The 25305-nt window shown below is 35.6% G+C and overlaps 1 protein-coding gene across 4 annotated transcripts in view; it reads right to left on the reverse strand.

Moving 5' to 3' along the window:
- Nucleotides 1-25305, reverse strand: part of LOC109054245 (ribonucleoprotein PTB-binding 2-like) — a 64520-nt gene that overhangs the window by 26107 nt on the left and 13108 nt on the right. For all 4 annotated transcript variants that reach the window (XR_006155019.1, XM_042725982.1, XM_042725983.1 and 1 more), the window contains exon 3: nt 11403-11875. Coding sequence is in view for 3 of the 4 variants with exons in the window: in XM_042725982.1 (XP_042581916.1) it covers nt 11403-11875 (473 nt within the window). In the remaining variant the exon portion in view is untranslated. The remainder of the gene's footprint in view (nt 1-11402; nt 11876-25305) is intronic.

Here is a 25305-nt window from a genome sequence, read left to right on the forward strand (position 1 = left end):
CGTGTCCAAATCTAAAACTAGACTCTGTCTGTGGGAGAATGTTCTGTGTTCCAGCAGTCAAGTCAATCCCTTGTATATAGTTCTTTCCGTGACTCTGGTTGAGGTGAAGAGAAATCTGGCTTTGTTTACTTTTGAAAAAGAAATATGAAGGATATTTCAAATATGAAATACAATATCTCTAACATGCACTGCCCCCCAAAAACTAACACAGTCACTTAAGCCACACTTAGAGATGTATGAACGTTACTGCATTAGGTAACAAAATATTTGGGACCACTATACCCATGACACGTTAAATCAACTCGCAAACAAGCATATTTAATGGTAAAGGGATTCATCATCAAAAAACTTACACACGCAATCAAGCCTACTTGAAAATATGTTAAAGACACTCTAATTCCCAGCACAATTACCAGGCAGTGCTTTTGAATCTCACAGTCCTTATGAGGAACCACAAAGGGAATCAAGAACATTAACAAGGTGAGCTTGAGTAAACACAAACACACACACACACACACTCTCCAGATGTGTTGTGAGGTGTTGACTTTCATCTATGTGCATCATTTTGTTGAACTGGCCTCAAGGGAGTCCAGCTGCGCCTCATCAAAACATCTCCACCAACTGCTAGGGACTCATCAGTGGAAAGAACTGCCTCCTTTATCCACTCCATCATGTTCGGCTTAGAGCTACGTTTGTTCCATGCCTCTTAGATAGTCTGGATCATGTTCTAAACACTAACCTCAAATTCAGTCGATTTAGTCCATGATTCAGAACAGTCAGGACTCCTTGTGCTTAATTCAGGCTGATTTGCAAACTTCATTACAAAGAATCACACTAATCAAATGTTTTGTTGTTTTATACTGTTCATTTCTTTTATTTGTGAAATATTGAGAACAAATGAAAAGAACTTATTGTTGACTTGTTTAGTGTCAATGGTGGTCAAAATTGTTAGAACACTTGGCATATTTAAGATGTTTCAGTTGTTTTTGTTGAATTGGCCATTATAATAACCATAAAACAAACTATTGCCGGAACTACCTGCGACAGAAGGAATCTGCTGGAACACTGAAAATGATGGACTGGCACCCTCAAAGTCTTGACCTCAACCCCATTAAGCAAATGTGGGGTGAGTTGTAAAATAAACAGCAAGTTGTACATTGTACATTATTGTACATTCAAAGGAAAGCCTTTGGCTTGAGATGCAGAAGGCATGAGATCACATTAGTGTTTAGGTTCTCAAGAAATATATTGGCACTATGCCAGAGAGATGTGCTGCTGTAATCGCTGTGAAAGGTGGACATACCAAATATTTAAGTGCATAAAAACAGTATGACTCACTTCGTCTGATATTTGTTGTGCTCATAGCAACCATCTGCATGTTTCATGAACATTATGTAATGAAATCATGTTTTGGAGGCAAAAAAATGTCTCTTTCATTATCATTTAAGTCCATTATTTAGAATGATGACTCCTTTGCTTAAAGGGTTACTCCATCCCAAAATGAAAATTTTGTCATTAAAAATCACTTACCCCCATGTCGTTCCAAACCCGCAAAAGCTTTGTTCGTCTTCGGGACACAATTTAAGATATTTTGGATGAAAATCTGGAGGCTTGAGACCGTCCCATAGACTGCCAAATAAATAACAGTGTCAAGTTCCAGAAAAGTATGAAAAGCATCGTCAGAATAGTCCATCTGCCATCAGTGATTCAACCGTAACGTTATGAAGTGACGAGAATACTTTTTGTACATGAAAAAATCAAAAATAACGACTATATTCAACAATTCCTCTCCTCTTTGTCTCTCCAAACTAGCGTAGCGTCATTTTGGCAATTCTGAGCTGTACGCAGATGGTGTACGCTCTTCTGTGTCAGCCGCGCTGCGCCAAACCAAAGCGTTTGCGAACCAAAGTGTAATTACACGTAATAAATGTATCCTTATGTCACGACTGATACAAAAGAGCGTAAGCCTCTTGCGTACTAGTCAGATTTGTCAAAATGGCGCTACACTGATTTGGAGAGACACAGAGGAGAGGAATTGTTGAATAAAGTTGTTATTTTTGATTTTTTCATGTACAAAAAGTATTCTCGTGGCTTCATAATGTTACGGTTGAATCACTGATGGCAGATGGACTATTCTGACGATGCTTTCATACTTTCCTGGATCTTGACACTGTTATTTATTTGGCAGTCTACGGGACAGTCTCTAGCCTCCCAGTTTTCATCCAAAAATATCTTAAATTGTGTTCCGAAGACGAACAAAGCTTTTACGGGTTTGGAACGACATGGGGGTAAGTGATTAATGACAAAATTTCCATTTTGGGATGGAGTATCCCTTTAATTCTGACTGATTCACTTTGATTCATTACAAAGAATCAAACTAATCTTGTGATTTGTGCACATTTTGTGCTGTTAATTTCTTATATCTGTGCGAGGATAAATCAATAGAACATTGTTGACTTGTTTATTGTCGATATATTATACACTGAGCGCAGTCTCTTTTTCAATCATTTCAATCCATGATTCAGAAAGATGGCTCCTTTGCTGGATTTTAAGTGATTCAAAGACTGATTCATTACAAAAAAATGCACTAATTAAGAGATTTGCTTATGTTTTTGCTTTTTATTTTATCTGTACAGTTAGCAAGGTCGAACCAATTAAACATTGTGTAAACTTGTTCTATTATATATTTTGTGCAGCTCAGTCTCTTTCTCGGTCAGTTCAAAGATTCAGAACAATGACTCCTCTGCTTGATCCAGACTGATTCACCAACTTTTGACGGATTGATTACAAAGAATAGCACTATTAAATTGATTTGTACATGTTTTGTGCTGTTCATTTTTTTCAACCTGTGCATTTAGCCAGTAGAAATTAACTGAACATTGTTTTAACTTGTCAATATATTATATACGTTATATACGTATTATATCATATCAATATGTTATATACGTTGTGCCACTTAAGTTTCTTTTACATCACATACAATTCACAAATTCACAACTCAGTAAAAAACAGTGCAGTAAACACTGACGCACAGCCTTCACACAGCCTGAGAGAAAGAAAGAGATAGATGAAGAAAGAAAGGATGAAGGTTGAATCGAGGGACTATAAAGCGAGTGGGTGGAAGAAACTAATCAGCTATTGGCAGTTACTCTGTTGGAAATGAGACTCCTGAGGGAACACAGATAGAGGAAAGAGAGACTGAGAGAGAGCTCTGGAGAGTGAGTGAATGAATGAACAGATAATGTCCTAGTGACAAGCGAAGAAGATGGAAAATAAGGAGTGCTGAAGTAGAGACAGGATGTTGAGAGAATGTGAGATGAAGACGGGCTGATTAGAGGACATACAGAAAGGACTGACATAAAGGATGATGGAAGCAAAAAGGGAAACACAAAGTCAGATTCAAAGCGGGACCTTATACATGTACATATGCACAGACATGAATACAGACATGCTGGTGAGAATGGAGGAAACATGAATCTGTAATGTGTACTAGTGTGGCCTGGATATTTCTTTCACACTGACACACACACACACACACACATGCGGCGTACGTCCTTGGCAGTAATAAGTGGTGCGGTATGTCTCGGAGGAACCCGGGCTTATCTGTGCCAGTTATAATGCAGTCAGGACAGCGTATATAAAAGTCTAAATATAGAGAAGGAAAAGCATTCGTCAAGAGTGTCAAACATTTGTGTGTGTGTCCATTTGAACACTAAGGTGAATGTACACCATTTTCAGAATCTACCTTCCCAGACAAACATTTTACTGCTCTCCTATAGCTCAGCAGTTTTCAGTTATGTTTCATTTAAATGTCAACTCAGATATTTCATCCAAAATTCCTTAAAATCAAGAGTAGGGAGCAGAAAACATCAATGATGAAACGTGTGAATATGACTAAAATAGTCAAATATGAAAGAACAAATCCTGTAGGTGTTTTTGATACCAAACTTATTCACAAAGTTATTTGTGAAGCGTAAATTAACTTATTAAAGCGGCACCTAGGGTTGAATGGGTTTGTAATTCCTTGACCAAATTCAGTGTTTTATTGTTTTTGATGTCCAAATAAATTTAGAAGAATACAATAAAAGAGACAAATGAGCCAATCAAGAACAGAGCGATTCAATTAATGTGCACTAATGCAGATCATTTGTTCTTGAAAGTATTTGACTGAGTTAACAGATATTTCAACCGATAACAGATGATTTCCTCTCTTATAGGAAAGCAATCTTCACAGTAAGCTTCATTAAAAAGTGCTCTCAAAGAGTTTTTTTTTTCTTCTTCTGTAATCTAGTGCTACCTTTAAACCAATGATTAAGTATCTATTATTGGCCAATGTAATACATTTTTAAAAAATCCCTAATATCAGTCAATAACAGGTACATTGCACATCTCTTGAGTACTGAAACCTCTGAATTTTGATTGCAAACATTAATGTTTTGAAATATCTTGCAATTGCAAAGCTGCATTTTCAGCAGTCATTAATCCAGTATTCAGTGTTATGTTCCTTCATAAATTATTTTAATATGCTGATTTTGTGCTCAAGAAACATTTCTTCTTATTATCAGTGCTGAAAACAGCTGTTCTGCATAATATTTTTGTGGGAATATTTTGTCAGGGTTACTTAATTAGATTAAGTAGTAGATAATAATAGATAAATAAAAACCTCCTAAATATTGACAGCATTTAAAAAAAATAACATTTGAATTTTTAAAAAAATCTAAGAAGCAGGAAACATAAGAAAAGGTCTGCGTTTGCTTTCCATTTAGTCACATTTCTGTCTAGGAAAAAGTTTTGGAAAAATCTCATATTAAAAAGATTATATTTGTGATTTTTCTTTTTTATGGGCTTCCTCTGTTTCATGTTCCTGCTACTGAAACGCCCACTTATTCGACTCTCAAATTTGCACACACACACACACACACACACACATGCACACATACACACACCGCCCCAGATGAGATTGTTACATCTCTTGTTTCAACAACAACAACAACAAAACCCAGTGAAAAGAGAGATGAAATATGAAAAATAGATATTTAGAGGCAAAGGAAAAAAGGAAACTTTCACCACCCAGGGCTCTTATCACAGTCAAAAACACCACACACACACACACACAGACTAGCAAAATCAAACAGGAAGTGGATTTGTTTGTATGTACAGTATATGATGACAGGCTTCTGTATGACAAATTGGAGCATAAAATGTTTTCAGTAAACCTGCTGAGCTGCGCTAATGGTAAACTTTTCTCTCTTGGCCCAAACTGATTCTGTCATGAGTCTATATCCTGCAGCGCACTCCACACAAATCTTAACACAATAATGATACTCCATGAGTTTCCTGTATTAGGCCTTGTATGTACAAAAACTTTAAGAGAGAGTGGTCAGGTGTCTATATATATGGGCGCAGTCACACCTACTATAGTCTCGCACAGCCAGACCTTCATCACGACTTTCACTGGCCAAGAACATGTAAAGCAGCCAATCACACTTTGTTTAGCTCAGCATCATGTTTAGGGATGTGAAAATGTTTCTACAATAACAGACTGGCATACAACTAATAAATGAATCATTCAATAATATCATTAGATCATGAGAATATTGTCACAGTTGTAAACACAATGGCTTTGTTCTTCTATGAGAAGGTTTGGAGTCGCGACACACAAGTCTCTCAGAAACCCTGTAGAATCCAACCAATCAGATGACGACTTCAAAATTCCCAAAGAGTTTCCCATTTTGTTAAGAGTCCGTGGGCGTGATGTCTGAGACTACACCCACTGAGAAGTTCAACCGCCAGCCATTACTGACCTCAGGCCAGAGAAATCAATACAGCAACCAGCTCCATTTAAACAAACACAAAAAATATAAAGTAAACCATGAAGTACTCCATCAAAAGCAAATATTGTATCTGGACGTCTGCATGGCTGGTTCCCTCTGGCTCGGACATGTTCTATTTCCTCTTATAAATGGCTGACCTTTGAGAGCGATAGAAAGACCCCAGTGGGATTTGGAGAAAAAGTGGGCACTAGGCAGTATGAATGAAAGAATAATGTCAAGGCAGTGGTGAAGAACGAAAAAATCCAGCCTTACGTTACTTGGTATAAAATCAAGTAACAAGATTTTTAAAAAAAATTTTGAAGAAAAATCATCTCTACGGCCCTCAGCGATCTCTTTAAACTGCCCTAAGTCACAAGAGTCCACCTTGAGAAGTTATTATAGTGCTTAGAAATGGCTCCCTGGGGTCTCAGCATAGGCTCCCAAGTCACCGTCAAGTCTGTATGATATTCTGGTTCCTATGCTTAATGGCTTAGATAGCACCATAAGTCAATAAGCTACATGTTTCGAGTTATTAGGTACAAATTCGCAAAACTCTGGGTGGAAGGATAATGACAAGCATAAGCAATAACAATAGTAATACCCAGCTAAGTATCCATTTGCATCAAAAAAAAGTCAATGCGAATACCTGTAAACTGACAACCTACTGTTCAGACCAATATGAACACTCAAATGCCTCCAATACTACCAAATTTCTTATTAATATCTGCGAATAAAACTAGCCAACCAATAAGATTTGTGCTTTTAGTCACATGCCCAAGGACATTGCTATTACATAAACTGACTTGGTGACGCTGACAAACAGATTGTTTCGATAAGAAGAATCCAGAAAACAGCTCTCCTGTCTCCATACTCATGCATTTAGTATTGTTAGATAAACATCATAGCAAACACAAAAATTTTAATGGCTGTTTGAAGACATGCAAATACTGTTTAACGTCCTATCTTCTCCGTCACAGCCAGGTGTCAAAAACGAAGAGTGAATTTGCATTTGGCAGACAGTCGGCTGTTTTTTTTTTTTTTTTTTTTTTTTTTTTGTTTTTTTATCAGGACTGATATAATAAAATAGTGTTGTTTTTGTTAACCATAGCTGTTAACCACCTATTAAATAAAATAACTTCAATTAAATATTAGATAAAACACTTAGAAACAAATAAGAAATGCTGTCAAACTAATTTAGCAACTAACTGAAATAAAGTAAGTTTAAGCACAACAATTACTAAAACTATAATCGAAATAAAAAATAAATGAAAGCTAAATTTAAGTTTTAAAAATAATAACAGAAAACTGACAAAAGCACATAACAAAATTACTAAAACTGAAATAAAACTAAACTAAAATTCAATATATTAAAATATCATATCATTATAATATATAGCTAAGAGTAAAATTACACTGGTCTAAGCAGACCGATTTTATTTGTAAACTGGACAGAATTACCATGTTGAACATCTTTAAATACCTTGTAGAAACATCACAATCTGGGAAGAAAACAATGACAGATATACACATGCACTCAACATGCAAGCACTAAACCAAAGTGGTATAATAAAAAATAAAAGCAGTGCAAAAATGCATGTACAGCAAAAAAAAAAAAAGGGATAAATTTAAAAGCATGTCAATCCAAACATCTAAATGGATCTATAAATTTTTCAAATGACCTACATGTGGTCATTAATAACACATCAATATGAATATTTTTAGACATTAAACATTCATGGTCACTTATTTTAAAAGTATATACTGTGTGTGTCTTCATATCCCATCTTTAAGAAGGAGGTTGTTTGAAAAAGTGACATGTTTGTTTGTGGGTGTTATGACAGCCTTCAAAATCTACTGAGGGTGTCAGGTCACGGGTCAGCAGATGAGTTGACCTTCATATCAGCTGAAAGGAAACATAAAGAAAAACAAAGAGACAAACAGAGAGCAGACAAAGAGAGGGAGGGGAAGGAATGGATAAAGAAAAACAGAAAGCAGCAATAACAAAATCAAAACTTCCACTTGCGATTAATCACATCCACCTAAATATATCTGGATGCACTGTGTGCGCATCCAGCTGTCAGTCTTTGTGTGTATGTGAGACCATCATATGTTCCAGGGTCAGAATATGCCCACCATAGACGCGCTGAGTCATCTAATAACATAACTGCTGCTGTCTTTCTCAAAAGAAAGGCAACAGGAAGAGAGCTGACAGAAGGGAGGGGGACTGCAAGATTAATGAGTGATAAAGTGTGAGGTGGGATGTGAGAAAGAAAAAAAAGATGCATTTTCAAACACATTTCCTGTCAACTAAACTCAAGAGTTTTGTCATTTCATATCACACCATAGTAGTTTTGAGAAATACACTTTTGCATCATGTGCGGAGTCAAACATGACCTCGTCATCGGTCTAAATGTGAACTATGATCAAGCTCATCTGACTTTAAGCCACTAAAAGTCAATAAATGTGCACGGTGTGTGTGAATAAGATTTAAGTGTTTTAAAATTTACAGAAAGCACCACTACTGAGCAATTTGATTAATACCTGATTAATATACTCATAACAATGAATTAAACAACTGTTAACATTAATTTGTGCTATAGGTTTTTTTGTTTTCACAATTCAATAATGTCTTCTATGCAATAGTGGATGCAAGTTGTGTAGTTAAACTTCATAAATAGTGAACAGCTGGCTCATTTAGTTTAATTCACATCTAGTTAATTAGCAGTCTATTTAAATTTCAACGAAATGAGCAAAACAGCAGTCTAGAAAAAGTGCAAAAGTGAAACTAAGGGTGAATATATATACATATTATATAGTTTGGATGGTTAAAATGTCTGCTGTTTTTGTTTTACTTTTAAAGTGTTCAACTACTTGAAAAGGTTTGAAAACCATTGCGCTATTACAACAGAAGGACTGAATAAACCCTGAAATAACTCCATATATCTAAACAGCTGTGTTGAAGAACTCCAATTAGGAGAACACATTACTAGAGTCACTCTTTCCAATCATCATCCAGTTATAAAAGAAGCTTTTAGATCATTAAAAACCTCCTAAATATTGATGAGACATTTTCTATCGACATGAGGCACATTTTGCATCTTATTTTCCGGCATCTCCTGCACAGAAATGAGCTGAATCACCAGTGCAGTTCATCGAGTTATCTCATTTCTGTACAGTAGTGGGGGCGGCAATATTCAGAGAGCTCCATTATTGATTCTTGAAGTAAAGCTTGAGTATTAAAGAGGCCTGAGAGCACTGTGATGCAATTTGAGGTCAAAGTCCTGAGAGCTTGATGCATCTCATACACTCCAGCAGATGTTGTGGGTTTAGTGCTGCTGCAAAACTTCATGGGATTGAGACGGTGTAGCGTATTGATTTCTGTGCTGGCTGGTGTTGGCCCTAACTGTAGATCTAAAGCCAGTGTTGCCCTTTAGCTTTAATGGTTTTGATTAGGATGGAGGTTGAGGAAACCATATCCTGCATCAGCACTTAAAGGCAGTTTTCCTGGGATGGTATTGATTTCTGCAGAAGGTTTGCATGGTGAAAAGCTCTCTCTCTTATTAACATAGTGGAGACAGAAGGCTGGGTAGGGTTTCCACACTAGTCCTCGTCACCAAGTCTGGCAACAGAACTCAACCTCTAAAGCCACAATCAGATCATCAGTACTTCTCTAATGACTAGGTTGGAAACGGAAACCAGAGTTGTATTGAGACACGGTTCCAAAAAATACTTGAACCAAAATTATGCTAATGAAGAAATGTATGACCAGTGTAGTCTGATTCCTGAACTAAGTACCCTTATGAGCCTTTTTTGATGAACATTAATGAGTCAGTTCTTTTTAGTCAATGAAAAACAAAGCACAGTTCAGTCTAAATACCAAACAAATGACTCTTATGAGTAATTTGTGACCCTGGACCACAAAACCAGTCTTAAGGGTCTTTTTTTTTTAAATTGAGATGTATACATCATCTGAAAGCTGAATAAATCAGCTTTCCATTGATGTATGGTTTGTTAGTATAGGACAAGATTTGGCCGACATACAACTATCTTATATGAAAATCTGGAATCTAAATATTGAGAAAATCATCTTTAAAGTTGTCCAAATTAAGTTCTTAGCAATGCATATTACTAATCAAAAATTAAGTTTTAATATATTTACAGTAGGAAATGTACAAAATATTTTCATGGAACATGATCTTTACTTAATGTCCTAATGATTTTTTGCATAAAATTAAAATCAATAATTTTGACCCATACAATGTATTTTTGGTAATTGCTACAAATAGGCTATACCCCAGCGACTTAAGACTGGTTTTGTGGTCCAAGGTCACATTTGTTTTCTTGAATCAGAAGAATCCATCACAGTATACTTGGATAGACGAATTCAAATCAATGCAGCGTCATATTTCCGAAAGAATGATTCTTATCACTATCTTCTTGTTTTTTTAAGCAAGCCAAAAACATACCATGCAATTAGATTCTCAAACAGATGAGCCATTTCTTTAAGTAAATCAGAAAAACTCATCAGTTCTTTTTGACAAATTGAATGTTTGAAGGGTTAGTTCACAGACACAGAACAGCATACGTCCAGCGGATATTCTCCTAATGGCACCAGGGTGATGCGGAGGAGACTTTTTTTTTTCTTTTGCGCACAAAAAGTATTCTCGTAGCTTCGTATAATTGCGGATGAGCCACTGATGTCACATGGATTATTTTACAGATCTCCTTGCTACGTTTCTGGACTTGGGAACATTTCAGTTGTGTTGCTGTCTATGCAGGGTCAGACAGCTCCAGATTCCTTCAAAAAGGTCTTACGGGTTTGAAACGACATGAGGGTGATTAATTAATGACAGAATTTTCATTTTTGGGTGAACTATCCCTTTATGGGAATAAAAAACTCATAGTGTATTCTGATTCCCAAGCAAATGATTCTTAATGGGCAGTTCTTAGTGAAACAAAACATACATAATCAATCAGTGTAGTTTAATTACTGAAAAAAAAAAATACTCCCATGAGCCATTTCTTTAGTGAATCAGAAAAGCTCAGAACAATACGTTTAGTCTGATTCCCTAACAAATGAGACTCTTACAAGCCATTTTTATAAGCACAATCACTGTGGCCAGATTCCTATCTAAATGACTCAAATGAGCTGGTTCTTTTAAGCGAATCAAAAACTGAATTAATTTGTCTCACAAACTTTTATGGGTGATTTCTGAAGCTTGACAGTTCCCATTTTTCCACTTTCATTGTATGAAAATCAGCACCAGAAACAATGTGCTAAACTTCTCCTTTTGTGTTCCACAGAATAAAGAAAGCCATACAAGTTTGAAACAAAGATGAGGGTGATTAAATGATGAGAAAATTTTCATTTTTTGGGTGAACTATGCTTTTAAAAGACTGCAAGTGGCAGCAACCAACACATTCCGCTGGACTGCAGTAGCCCTACAGAAATCATTTCTCTGTTGGACTAAGAAATATCACCTTTACTTCACCAAATATTTTTTTCTATGAATTAATTATTTTTTAGCCATGTCGGTGGAGGTGAAATGCCTAAATACAAACGCCCTGTTACTTTTCTTCACATCTCACCTGGCAGAAGACGGGTTTGTAGCTTTCTGAAAAAATGTGTGCGAGCTCCTCCGTGTCTTCAAAGTCTAGCGGCAGGCGATCCACGCATAGGCACTTGGAGTGGAGGTGGTCAGCAGAGGTCAGGTGGTTGACGTCAGCCCACTGCACCATGAGTGCACGGTCGCCCAGCGGTTTGCCCAAGAGTTCTGACCGTGCCCTGGAGGCCGAGTCCTTCTTCATGTACTCCACAAAGCCGTAGCCTTTGGAGTGGCCTGTAAGGTCACTGTACACCAGGAAACAGCGTTCAATGTTGCCATAGGAGCGCACCAGCTCCTGAAACTGGCTGGCAGTGACTGTGTAGGGCAGGTTGGTGACACACAGAAGAGAGTCTGTGGGCTGAAGCTGGACGGTGATGTCACGGCCTCGGACTGATGTCTGGTGCAGAGTTCGGATGGCATCCTGTGCCTGGTCGCCATTTAGAAGGGTTACGAAGGCTAGTGAGACACACACACATAAACACACATACACAAAAAAACATTAATAAAACACTCAAACAGCAAATCAAATGGATCTTGAGTGTAAAAACCAACAAGAGTAGTACTACATTCTGTGTGTAAGTAAGAACTAAAATTGTGGGTCACGCTGAGTCTAACAAAACACAAATGGAAAAAGTCATCAAACATAAAAATCAACATACAGACCAGGAAAAAAAAAAAAAAACATCATTATATGACATTAAAAAAATAGCAGTTATATAATATATGTCTGTGGACGAGAACTTTGAAGGAGTAAACATTGACAATCTAGGATCCGACACTAAAGTTAACTGCAGTGAATACGCAGCACAACCTTAAAACATTTTAAATTCCAGAACAAGCATATTCATATATCACAATTTTAGCGGACAAGTAATGCATGCAATTCCCAATCCTTTTAGTTCCTTCTATGCATGACACTTAAAGTCAGCATGAAATATTTTTGAAATGCAGTGATCTTATAGTGAACTATACATCCATGCATGTTTTATTTCTTTTAAATTTTGAATTTTTTTTTTTTTTTTTTTATAAAATCCTTTTTAACTCGATCTTCAAATGAAAACAAGAGACCACTCCCTGGTGAGGCACGCCGGACTTTTCCAAATCATTTAGTCCACTTTTTTTAAATGCCATGTCCACATCTTAAAATCTAATCAACAACCGTGATGTATTTCAAGATTCAAGATTTTTATTCGTCACATACATGATTATATAGAGAGTATATAACCAGCAGTGAAATGTGAGTCAGGTCCGCTCCATGGACAGTGCAATTATTAAAGAATACAACACAGAGGAAAATCTACATAAATATAGGTATGAAAAAATGAAATAAAAGTAAACAATAAAAATATAAATATAAAATACAATAAAAAAGTATACTGTAGAATTAAATAAAGAATAGAAAATAGAAAATAAAATGTGCATGAAAAATGCTCACCACTTTTAATAAAAGAAATACATTCACTTACTACTAATTAATACTTAATATCAAAAAAATAACATTCTTATCATTCTCATACTTCAAATAAAAAAAAAAAAAAAAATGTAAAAGCTAAAACTTTACAGATTGTCTATTGTACTGGCATATGGCTCTCAGTTTACAAACCTGATTAATTCCTGGAAATGTGTCAGTACAGTGAGCCTGTCATAAAATAATCCTTAATTACCATTAAATTCAATTAAAACATGTAATTAACTTCACAAGAAGTCTGTCGATTTAATTATCAAACATAAAAGGATTTAACATTATTTTCAAAAAACAGGGCATAAATTGTTTGAAAATATGTCTATCACTCCTGCTGAGGAATAAAATATTTTGTTTAGTTCCACATACAGTAAAATCTAATTCTGAATATGTTTCGCATATTACTTGCAATTATATATCCAGCATTTGAGCACAAAACCCAGTTTATGACATTTATGCTGTTTATACAATAAATGAGTCTGCTGCATTATTTCCCAATAAACTGTTTAGCAATAACTAACTGAATGCTTTCCACCCCCTTTAGAAATAAATCAGCCCTTTAACTGCTACTGAACCTCTAGTGCCCTTTCAGAATACACAGTGACAATCCTTTAAACTAAAAAATCTTTTAGAATAAATAGTAAATAACTATAGTAAATAGTTTCAAACAGGCCCTTAATCCATAGAAGTTAATCTCTTTTATACTTAATTTTTTCATCCTTCTCCATCCCCCTCATTCCTCCCTTTCTTTTAACTAGAATACATGAGGCATAGCTAGGCATTTTCTTATCCGACAAAGAAAAAAATACAGAGTGAACAAAGAGCAGCTAACACAATAATCTTAGAAATCACAGCCACTTTAGCTAGTGACAGCGCTGAGACGGCCATTTTTTAAAACACAGGAACCTGATTATAGCCTTCGTCTCAATCTGTGACAGTTATTAGGTTTTTTTTCCCCTAGCTAAGTCGAGTTAGGGGGGTTGTGTGGTGGGGGGCTTTATTGTAACAGAATAAAGCCTATAATTCTTCTGCCATGAGACATCTAAAGTGACTCATTAATGTACAGTGGAGTCATTAATAAGCGCTATACACAAGGTCTGACATAAAAATGAATAGCATAACGTGGTTTAGCTGTCAATAGAAGATGTCTGTTGCAGATCTTTCATGGCTTCTTTAGGTCCGTTGTGGTCAGTTGAGTCCAGATTGAAACGTTTATCATTGGATTCTAGAAACATCACAAAACAAAGGCACTACAATTACAGCAATTATAAAGTTAAAATCACAGCGTTGAGCCTCCTCATCCCATGAGCATTGTCTGTGCTCCGTTCCCCCGTTCTTATTACACTCATTAGACTTTTCGTTAGCTCTGAGATGATAAAATGCTGGGGAGGAGTAACACTCACTCAGCTACTGTAGTGTACGACACAAGCTCTACTCACACTGTAAGAGCTCATTGAGATTCATTAAGCCAGGATGTGAAAGATCACAGCATTTAAAACAAGCATGGGCTTGTATCTGTTAGCACACAGGGTTAGATGATTGATGTAGTCGCTTCTGTCCAGGCTAATGACACTCATAAAGCATCATTCCAACTAACTGGCTAACCGGCAAAATTTGCATATTTCTGCTAAACACTCAATGCACTTCTTTGGCAATGAGAAAACTGTACTAGATCCCACTATTTCATGAATTTACATCTTGATAACAAGAGAAATGCATGCCGTGTAATATCTAGCTTACACAAATGAGGGGTCATAAACCTTGTGCCACTTTTGGCAGGCGGAAGAGTAAACATTGGCACACCAGCAAAAATTAAGAGAGAGGAATATTACATGATTGTTATTTTGTTGGTTTTGGAAATGCTGAAGTCAGGGTCCAAAATGAACACTCATGGAGTGCAAAATATAAGTAAAAATAGGCTTTGCAGGATAAACCCCCGTTCACACCAAGGATGATAACTATAAAGATAACGATAAAGATATCCATCTTTTTCCTCAACGCGGAAGTGAGCCTATGGGTGAGACTTCCATTTCATTAGCCGCTATAGGTAAATAACGAGGAGAATAACAAAGTGCAGTAAACGGTAAAACTGTACAAACCAGTGTGTTCTTAATTAAGATAACAGATTAAAATAATATGATAGGACACATCAATTGTCAATACCAAGCAGCAAATAAATTGTTTTGTACATCTAAAAATAGCTGGACGCAAATGAGACCGGAAGTTAGAGCCATAGAATTTACAAATGGCGGCACCCATTTTTACGTCACGAAAAAGGTGGATAGTTCTAAAAATCGTTCTCAGTAATAAAGAATAGCAGGGTCCACATCACAACTATAACGATAAAGGCACAGAGAAACGATATCATTGGAATCACTTTCAGAACGATTTTTTCCAGCTGATGGACGCTTAAAATATTGACAGCCAATCATAATCAATCCTGCTGTCACAAGCTTTAAAGCGGCAGACAAGCGTGCGCTTAGATTAAACAGATGATTTTTTTTTTTAAAAGAAATTAATACTTTCAGCAATAATGCAATATATTTATGTATAAAAATGACAGGAACACTTTTACATTACAAAAAAAAAAAATATTAGGCAGAACAACTCTTTTAAAAACTGGTGATAATAAGCAATGCTTCTAATGGTTTCTGAAAGATCACTGAAGACTGGAGAAAAGGTAGCTGAAAATTCAGCTTTGCCATCAGAGGAATACATTACATTTTAAAAATATATTAAAATAGATAAACCGTTATTTACAGTTTAAATGTATTTTTGATTAAATAAATGCAGCATTGATGAGCATAAGAAACTTCTTTAAAAACCGGTAGTGTATGTACTATAAGCCACCAAAGCTAAAATAGGAGGAACAAATCATGACGTTTCAGACCCATAAAAATGTTAAAGTTTGGTATATTTCTCATCCCAAAATGTTATATGATCAAATCTTCATTCTATGCCATGTTTACACCTGGTATTAAGATGCGTTTTGGTCGATTGGATTAGTAGAAGAGAGACACATTCCTGTCAACACAATATTGCAAAAAAATATCTAACAGCCACAATCACCTAAAACCAACAAGCTAATATTGCAAAATAAAATCACTGTAGGCAGGTGTATGTATGGGCTTTTCTGATCTTCGGATCTAATATTGTGAAATAAGCTCACACAATTTACTTACAAATGCAAAAAGAGACAATGGAAAATGATACTAAAAGCAGCAGCTTTCGTTTCTGCTCTAATAGCCGCAAAACTACACTGAACACTGTGAGTCTGTGTTACATTATTCATCTTTCAACCAAACTTACTATTTCAGACACCCAAGTGGTATTTGTGGCTGTTCAAACACATTCAACCAAATGACCATCTACACTATTAAAGCAACCCAGTCTAATGTGTTTCTGGAGTAATCAAAATGCAAAACGAAGGGTTTCGCACCCCGTTTACACCTGTATTTAGCATTGTCCACTTGTAATCAGATTTTAATATCTTATTTTAATATCAGGTGTAAACAGAACCCTAAAAATAATAAAGTGTAACTAAATATTATAATTGAACAAGCTGAGATACCTGAGTGAAATCCCAGAAACACCTTTGATTTGCACTATCCTTAATCTGCCATGCTAAACACTGCAGCACTGTGAATGAGGTTTCAGCCAATGTAACACAGACACATGCAATCACTGTGGTTTTAGTTTACAACTAGGTCTGTGGCAAAGAGCAGACCACGCAGCTCTGCCCTGGTACAACGCTCGCTATGGCTTGTTAGGCTCCGTTCAGACTGGGTGCTGTTACCAGATGGCTGCAATATCTTAGCAGACCAAGGCCATCAGCGCCGGGCCAAGTTTGGGTCCTTCAGGCTGTGCCTTGACAGAGTGTCCTCCCCCCACTAGCTGCCTTCAGCAGCAGAGCACAAACAAGCCTTCCCCTGCTGCTTTACAGCATGTCAATTATCAAGCATTCAGGCAGACGCACATACACACTATCACAAACACGCAGACAGACACTCTGTGATCCAACTAGTATTTTATGGCATGTTAGCTGGCAGGTCAGCGATACACAAACACACATGCATACCTGTAGTTCCCGAATGCAGCTATATCAATTCTAAGGTCACCTAACCTAATGTTTAATATAACACAACAACACACACACAGATTTTGGCGTCCACTTGCTATATCACAGCATGTTATTTACCACTCAAAACACCCAACAAAGCTGACAGCTGCCATACTGTAGATTTGGGGTATATATTCTGATAAACATGCAAAAGAACAAACAGACGCACTCATATGGTATCTATATTGTAAACTCAGGCTTTGGAAATTAATCTATTTTTTGTTGGAGATGGACCAAATGCTGTGAAAATTGTTTAATTTAAGATGTGGAAGTAGAACCGATCTCCAGAGATAATCGCCTGATGCATGCCGGTTAGAAAAGCTGTCCAATGATGTCAGAATAATATGAAATAATATGACAATTAAAAAAGTATTAAAAATAGGTTTTGGTGATATTAAAAAGTTGGTTTGCTGAATGACTTGTTCATCCTATCTTCTTTATATAAAAAGTGGTTCTTCCATTCCATCACAATCAGTTTTTGCTTGCATTTATATTCCTAATTTATAGTGTAACAGCACAAGAAACACAGCTCAGCTCTCAACTCTGAGATTGCAGACTGAATTAAATGTGTTTAGAGAGAAAGACTGGATGGAATAAAAATAATACAACACACATCCTATGTCTCTTAGCTTTGCTTTTACATGTCTTTTATTTATTTTATAATTAAAAGGGATTGGGAGTTATTTTTGCCACTTTACAGGCCTCGAATAGTTAAATACACATACGTGTATGTGTCAAAAAGCTGTAACCTTGTAAACACAGTAATTTAGGTGTTAAGTGAAAGCAAACACCTGAGAGAGAAAACACATGTTTAACAGTATATTGGATCCGGGCAGCTCTTAAAGTGACAGCAGTCTAATATTCCTGCTGTCTGTCATTCATGTTAATCAAACAACAAAAGAGAGAAAATCTTTAATAAGAAAAACATATATACAATAATAAAAATATATTTAATTTTATTAATTTGATTACTTGAAATGCATGTAGTGTTTATTATTTATTTGTTCTACTGTAGGTTATTTTTTTTTAGGCTAATATTATATTTTATTATTTTTTTTATTATATTGACACTGGTTACAAGAATTATGAAATTTCAAGGGTATCAAAAATCTTGATATCATCTTATTTAAAGCAAACATAACTATATTGTTATATATATTGTTACCGTAAAATAAAATTTACTCAAATTGTGATTTAAGATTTTGGTCATATCACTCACCCTAGTCAAAATGTATTAGTTTACAAATCATGCACTCAGGTAATGTGAGGTAATTATTTGTGTGAAAATGAATAAAAGTGGTTGGTGTTTTACTGCCATTATTGACAACTGCAGTGAATTTTATGTATACTATAGGTTCGTTTTTGGTGTATTTCAACAATGTTGGTATAGGCATGTTTTTCCAATGAACCTATGATGGAGTGGCCTAAATAAAATCTCCTTACACATACAGTACAACACAACCAAAATAGATCTGAAATACCCTTGCATACAAGACTGATTCAAAACAGAAAAACAAACTAAATCACATTGCTATCCCGATTTCCAAACGCGCAGCAAAGATGCCGATAATGGAACAGTTAAATGCTAGCATTACCCAGCCTCAATATTCAAATGTGTTCTGCTCTTCAGCAGCCACGACTTTGGCCTTTGTCCTCCTGTGTTTTCATGTTTGAGTGTGAGAGTGTGTGTGCTCCTTCTCCAAAGCCGCCTACATTTGCCACTGCATCAATTAATGATGATCTCCTTCTGCTTTCCCAGCATCAGTCATCTGGCTGAAGTGGTTGTCGGGCCGAGCAGTAACTCCCACACGCTCCCGTAAAAAGCCCCTCTAAAGCTTCAAGTGGACAACGAGACCCCCACGCCGCTATTGGATCCATTTGCAGCCCCCTCTCTCGATCTTCATCATCTGTGAGATTGAGATGCATGCTGGGTGATTGTTATGAGTGCTCATGCTGTTTAAATGACGTACATCTTATCATCACCCGAATACATGCATCACCTAAATAAATGGGTCTGAACCAGTGAAGATCATGTCATCTCACCTCAAAAATACCACTAAAGAAAACAGAAAAACAGAAATTACTTTTAGCTAAAAAAAAAAAAAATACATACACACACACACACACACAAACACACACACAAAACAACAGCTTCTCAATGCCGTGATGCAAAAATTATTTATTATTTTAAATTGTATTTATACATCTTAGTAATATGTGTTGCACTGCCTTTATACCGACTTATAAAATAATTAATAAAAGTTCTTAATTAATAAAAAAATTATTAATAATAATAATTAATATAAATTAAAAATATATTAAAAATAAAAAAAAATTATAATGAAGGCACTACACATTTTACTTAAATATTTATAAAAAATATATTTAAAATGTATAAGAATAATCTTTAAGAATTATGGGAATTTTTTAAACCTCTAAAGAAAAATGTTTGTACGCATTATAGTAATGATATCTTGAGGGACATAATTAAACACCCTTAATTTTCATGTAAATAATGCAAAATAGTCCTAAAAATATTTACCTTTATTTAAGCATAATTATTTTTATATATATAAATATTTTTGACATGTTTTGTGAGATTTACCCAAACTCTTTAACCTTGATTGTATATATCATTGTCAGCAGGGCCGAACACAATGCTCCTCTCCCAATTTGTGATTCTCGAAGGAAAACTACAACATGACAAGAGCCAAGAGAGTGGGCAGCCATTTCTGGTGTGTTTCCCTCATAGATCACGCGTGTCACATAGCAGCAGTATTAACGGCTATGATTTGTCATCGTACATGCTGATGAACTGTCCATTGGGAGTGAATGTGAACGCTCACACGGCAATTAATTTCAGGGCTGCAAATCAGTCATTTAGAAACTGGGCACAGCAAACAACAGCGCACATAACAAGAATTGAGGCGTGAAATGACAGCATGTGGGCTTCTAATGGTGTTCTTCTCCTCCCTTTGGGACTTGAATTCAGCTGTTATCTGTGCTGTCTCTCTGCGTGATAAGCCACTGTTGAGAGAGATCAGTGAAGTGCTGTCACAGGCATGAGAAGAATCCTGAGATGCTGAACTGATGGCTGAGCGTTTTTATTGTATTGTCTGCATAAACGTCCATATTTGAAGGATCTGTACTGTGGGAGACAAAGTATTCTAAATATGTTACTACATCCAGGAATGAAAAAGTAAAAAAAAATCAACTGAATTGAAGAGCCACTGTTCTATGGAGTATAAAGCTGTAGTCACCCACTGTGTTTTGTAAGAGGCACGCAGGGAGAGCATTTAGCTAACTTCAATCTGGCAGAAAGCTGAATAAAGCATGTTGTTATGCTTATAATATAATATAATATAATATAATATAATATAATATAATATAATATAATATAATATAATATAATACAATATAATATAATATAATACAATAATTGTAAAAATGTAATTATAAAAACAGATCAGCCTGTTTTCACCTTGTAAACAAACATAAAGACAATGCTACAACACAAAAAGCAAAAGGGTTTAATCACTTAATTAGATAAATTGACATAACCATTCCTATTTTTTTTTAAATGCTAGGAAACCAAAAAAAGCTTTACAAAAGGTTCTATATGAGCCCCTCTCGATCACACCTAGTGCAGTAGACCATGAAAGGCCAGAACATTGATGGCCTAACAAAAATAATTGGGCAAAATCAGCAGGGCTGTACGTGAACCCTTACATATAATGAGGCTGAATGAGGATAAAATGTACGCAGAGACTTTTATCAAAGACTCTCAACTTCATGGTCACTAAGGCAGCTTCAAATCACTCTACAGACATTTCAACTGCATTAGTCTGAAAGAAAAGTATCAACTGACAGTAAGTAGGCGAGATCTGAAGACCTCAAAACAGAAAAACTTGAAACTGAACTACAGATGCTGTTAATAAAGCAACAACTAATAACAAACTTTTTACAGAACTTAAATTTCAAGAGCTAATCACATCATGCGGCTTCTTGTTATGCAAAGTGTTCTGCACAAAAGTCTGATTGTACACAGAAATATAAAGGTATATGAAATCTTAAATAATATAGTATATGATAAAATATAAAAAATAAAATATTTAGGATTGATCTAATTAAATGATGTTGTACGTTCATATGTAAGGAATAGCTAACAACAGGCCTGACTCGAGGTGGTGATATATATAAAGCTAATTTTAATTCAATTCAATTCTGGAGTCAATTATTCTGCTTATACTATGGTTACCACATCTCAAGACATTCATCAGATGATATATTTTAAGGCATTCATCTGGTTTTATCCTTAAAACGTTATTAATTTCTTACGCATCTCATTCAACGCCTCCATTGCTAATTCCAAAACGTCATTTTATTTAGACCAAGTAACGAAGGTTTGAGCCATTGATAGCAGACTAATAATGCAGCTAATAACTAAGTTATTAGAGAAAGAAATAGATAGATTAAATGTGAATTACCTCTCTGAGTCTGTGTCTCTCAAAAGCAGTTTTGCCAACTCTCGCAAGCTAAATAAGCAACTGCAAAAACAAGCCCAGTATTATTATATTATTTATTATTATCATTTATTATCAATTGTTTATTATCAATAAATGAGCCTAAAACAAAGTAACTGAAACCACTTGGAGTTTCGAGAGCAAAAACAGTTATTTATTTTAGAAAAATTATCAAATTGCAACAAAATGGGAGGGCACACACTATCTTCCGATCACCTGCGAGCAGGATAGTTATGGAGATTGAAAGGAGAATAAAACAAGACAAGAGCACTAAGTGAGCTTTAATATAGCCACACAGGCTATTTATAACAAAATAAACTCGAACCATATGTATCTACTATTAGTATTACTGTGAATGATTAATGCATTACAAAAATATTTTGCAAATTAAATTACATCCCTTTACTCCACTGCACCTTTCACATTCTCTCATGTTTTCTCCATCTCTGTACATCTCTGTTGGTGGCCTTATTTGTCTGTAAATCTACTAACGCCACATGTTTGCACATTAAATGCGATTTTACTCCAAAAAGGGGGAGGAGAAGGCACGATGTGCGATGCCGAATAACGCTACAGCACATTAATTATTGCACTGATTGGCTTTTACCTGCGAGCAGACAGTGTCTGTCAACAATATACTGGGGAAAAAAAACAGACCATAAATGTACAGAAACAAAGTAGCTTGTCAGGTTTTCCTAACAAGCAACCATATTTTTTAAAATAAGCCCAAAAAAAGGGCATGTTATTTTTTTTAACGCGACTTTGCAAAAAAAGAAGCCAAAAGTCACGGAAAATATGCAGACTTGGGAACTGTGCTCAAAATTATTCTGCAGCAGCGTTTCCAGCGAAACTTTAAGTAGCTATATTTTCTTCAAGAACAGCACCATTGCTACATCGCTTGTGAGAAATGTTTGAATGTGAGAAATGCTGATTTGAAGTTGCTAAACTATTTTACTGATAAAATCATCAAAGTATCGCTAACAATGTTAGCACGTTTATGTTTCCATAAGTGTTTGTACTGTATGTGTGTGCATTTGTAAGGGAGAGAGAGCAGGAGAAATAGAGTAAGTGCTTTCCGTACATAATAAAATGTAATTTTGTGTCAAAAACTGAAAAAATCTGATGTTTTTATCCTGTTGTTTACTATATTTATTGTTTGCCAAGTGTCGTTGTGGGTTTTGGTTATTTTGTTGTTTAAGGCAGTAAGGACCTTTGAAACAACTGAAATTTGGCGAAGTGATATGGAACTGTAATGCAGTCAAGAACTTCCTGGAACTACGTTCGCTGTGCGTTTCCCTGAAATAACTGCACACCAATCAGATTCAAGCATTCAACGTTCCTGTAGTAGAAGATTTCTAAATGAATCCATCATATTAAGGTCCTGAGAGGGAAAAGTCAGTTTTGTGCTTGATCATCTGTATTCATTTTACATTCGAAGTCTTCCAAAAACATTTGACGCAAATGACATGTCAAAAGTGATGTGTGTAATTTTTTAGATGCTAAAATTCTTTCGCCTATCTGAGCTTAATTTGCAGAGACGACTATAAGTAAGCCATTCGTAGGTTGATTCCTCTGAAAAATATAAACGCTGTGGCTCTTTGGCTCTTCAAAACATTTTTGTTTTGTTTTGTTTTGTTTTGTGAAGGTTCATAACACCTGAAGAAATCCATCCGTTACCATTCCCATCCATTTCGGATGACAGCAGGCAGCAAGGAACATACCGTACTGTAAAAGTCAAACATCAAGCTTCTCTAGCAAAATATCAACTGTTATATAAGATATTTAAATTTATATAAAATTAGACTAGACTAGAACGTAAACCATTACTTTAATAATGCTATTAATTTACCTATTAATAATATAAAAATAAAAATGTTAGGAAAAGCCAAAATGTAATATAATCATACAAGTAAGCAAAACCTTAATGGTCTGAAATTGTTACATGCAAATACAAAAATTTAGCAACTAGTTATGTAGTTTAGCATCTATGTTAACTAGGCCTATTGAGCCGGTGTGGTTGGGTCAGCGTAAGCACTTTTGATCCATATGTGTCTTCATTACAGGACAGTGCAGTTTACACAAAAGTCCCATTGTTTAATTTGAATCCCCATGCCCAGCGCATCCATTGTCATTCCACTGCCTGTCTGGAACACCATACATTCCTTCAGAATTCCATCACGGAATGGATGCCCCTATTGAAACAAGTGAGCGTTTTTAATTTTATAACAAGAGGATGGGATGATCCAGGATGGCTGACAGTGAGCTCTAAGTGTTAAATTAAAGTAATGCGCAGCCATTAACAATTGCTTTCAAACCACGCAGCCAATTTGTTGGGCTCACTGAGGTGAATCTTGTGTAAACTTTGCATAGGAGATGTAAGATAAATATTCCTCATTACCTAAAGAGAGGAAGCAACAGCCCGGAGCAAATCCCTCTACGAGAGTATGCGCCTCTTCACGCACACACACCCTCTGTTGTTTTGTAATTACAGGAAAAAACTTCTTCACAAGCCACTCTTACCCCCTCCATTAGGAGCAGAAATAATAAAAAAAAACACAAAGCAGACATCAAAACATGCATTATTTGACTGGAAAAGCTATGCAGTCATGTAAATGGGAGGGAGAGAGATAGAGGAAGGTCTGCTCCCTAATGGCCTTCCCAGACACTGACAATTCAATTAAATGAACTAATGTGTACAGTAGGTTCTCTCGTATTACTTTCTTCCCTGCACTTTTCTCCCACTGCTGTGAGTCTGTACTTCCACATCACTCCTGAGTGCAATAAATGCATCTCTCAGATTCCAATGGGCAGTCTGTATGTATGAATGTATGATTATTACCAGAAAAAAAAACAATCATTTCATCCATGAGAGATAAATAAAAATAAATCATTTATTTTCTTCTAAAGCGTGTGTCCTTTTCTATCCTCCTGTCTCTTCTGTTTGAGTGAAACTGCTTTATCATGCTGCAGCCAGATTCAAATAACATTCCTAAGAAAAACATTCTTCAAAACTTATTATTCTTATATTCTAACAAAGAAAAAAAATTAAAGAATGTTTTGTAGCTCAGAAAAGACTTTAAAAATGTTAGTAGATTTTATTAGCGTTAGAAGATTTATTAATGTTAAGAGATTTTATTCCTACTCTCTCTTACTTAAACATTTTAAGAAATTATTTGAGAGCTTCTTACGAATTCTTCAAATGTACTTTATATATGGTACAGTCCATTTTTGTGTATATATATAATAAAGCAGCGAAACCATTTTTAGGAGTAATAATAGAAGGATTTTTTTTCTTGAGCACTGAATCAGAATATTTGAATTATTTCAGAAAGATCATGTGACCTTACAAACTGGAAAAATGGCTGCAGAAAATTCAGCTTTGCCATTACAAGATAAACTACATTTAAAAAATATAATACATTAAAAAAGTCATTTTAAATTGTAGTAATATTTCCCAATGTTACTGTTCCTATTGTATTTTTGATACAATGAATGCAGCCTTGGTGAGCCTTCTGAACAGCAGTGTATATTTTATAATTTATGTCAAGAACTTGAGTGGAATGTCGTATGTTGATCTTACCAAATAGTGTAAACATACTGGCTCTGCGATGCTATCAAAACATTGCTCTGTTTGTTTGAGCCACCCAAAGATGTCTAATATAGCTTGAGAGAGCTATCTGTTATTATCTGCATGGCAGTTACTCTGCGTAAGCAAGTTCTGAACTACGCAGATGTAGTCATCTTTGCTTCATGCTAGTTACAGCCCTAAAAAACCTGTAAA

The sequence above is a fragment of the Cyprinus carpio genome, chromosome B6 (assembly GCF_018340385.1).
Source record: "Cyprinus carpio isolate SPL01 chromosome B6, ASM1834038v1, whole genome shotgun sequence".
Lineage (NCBI taxonomy): Eukaryota > Metazoa > Chordata > Actinopteri > Cypriniformes > Cyprinidae > Cyprinus > Cyprinus carpio.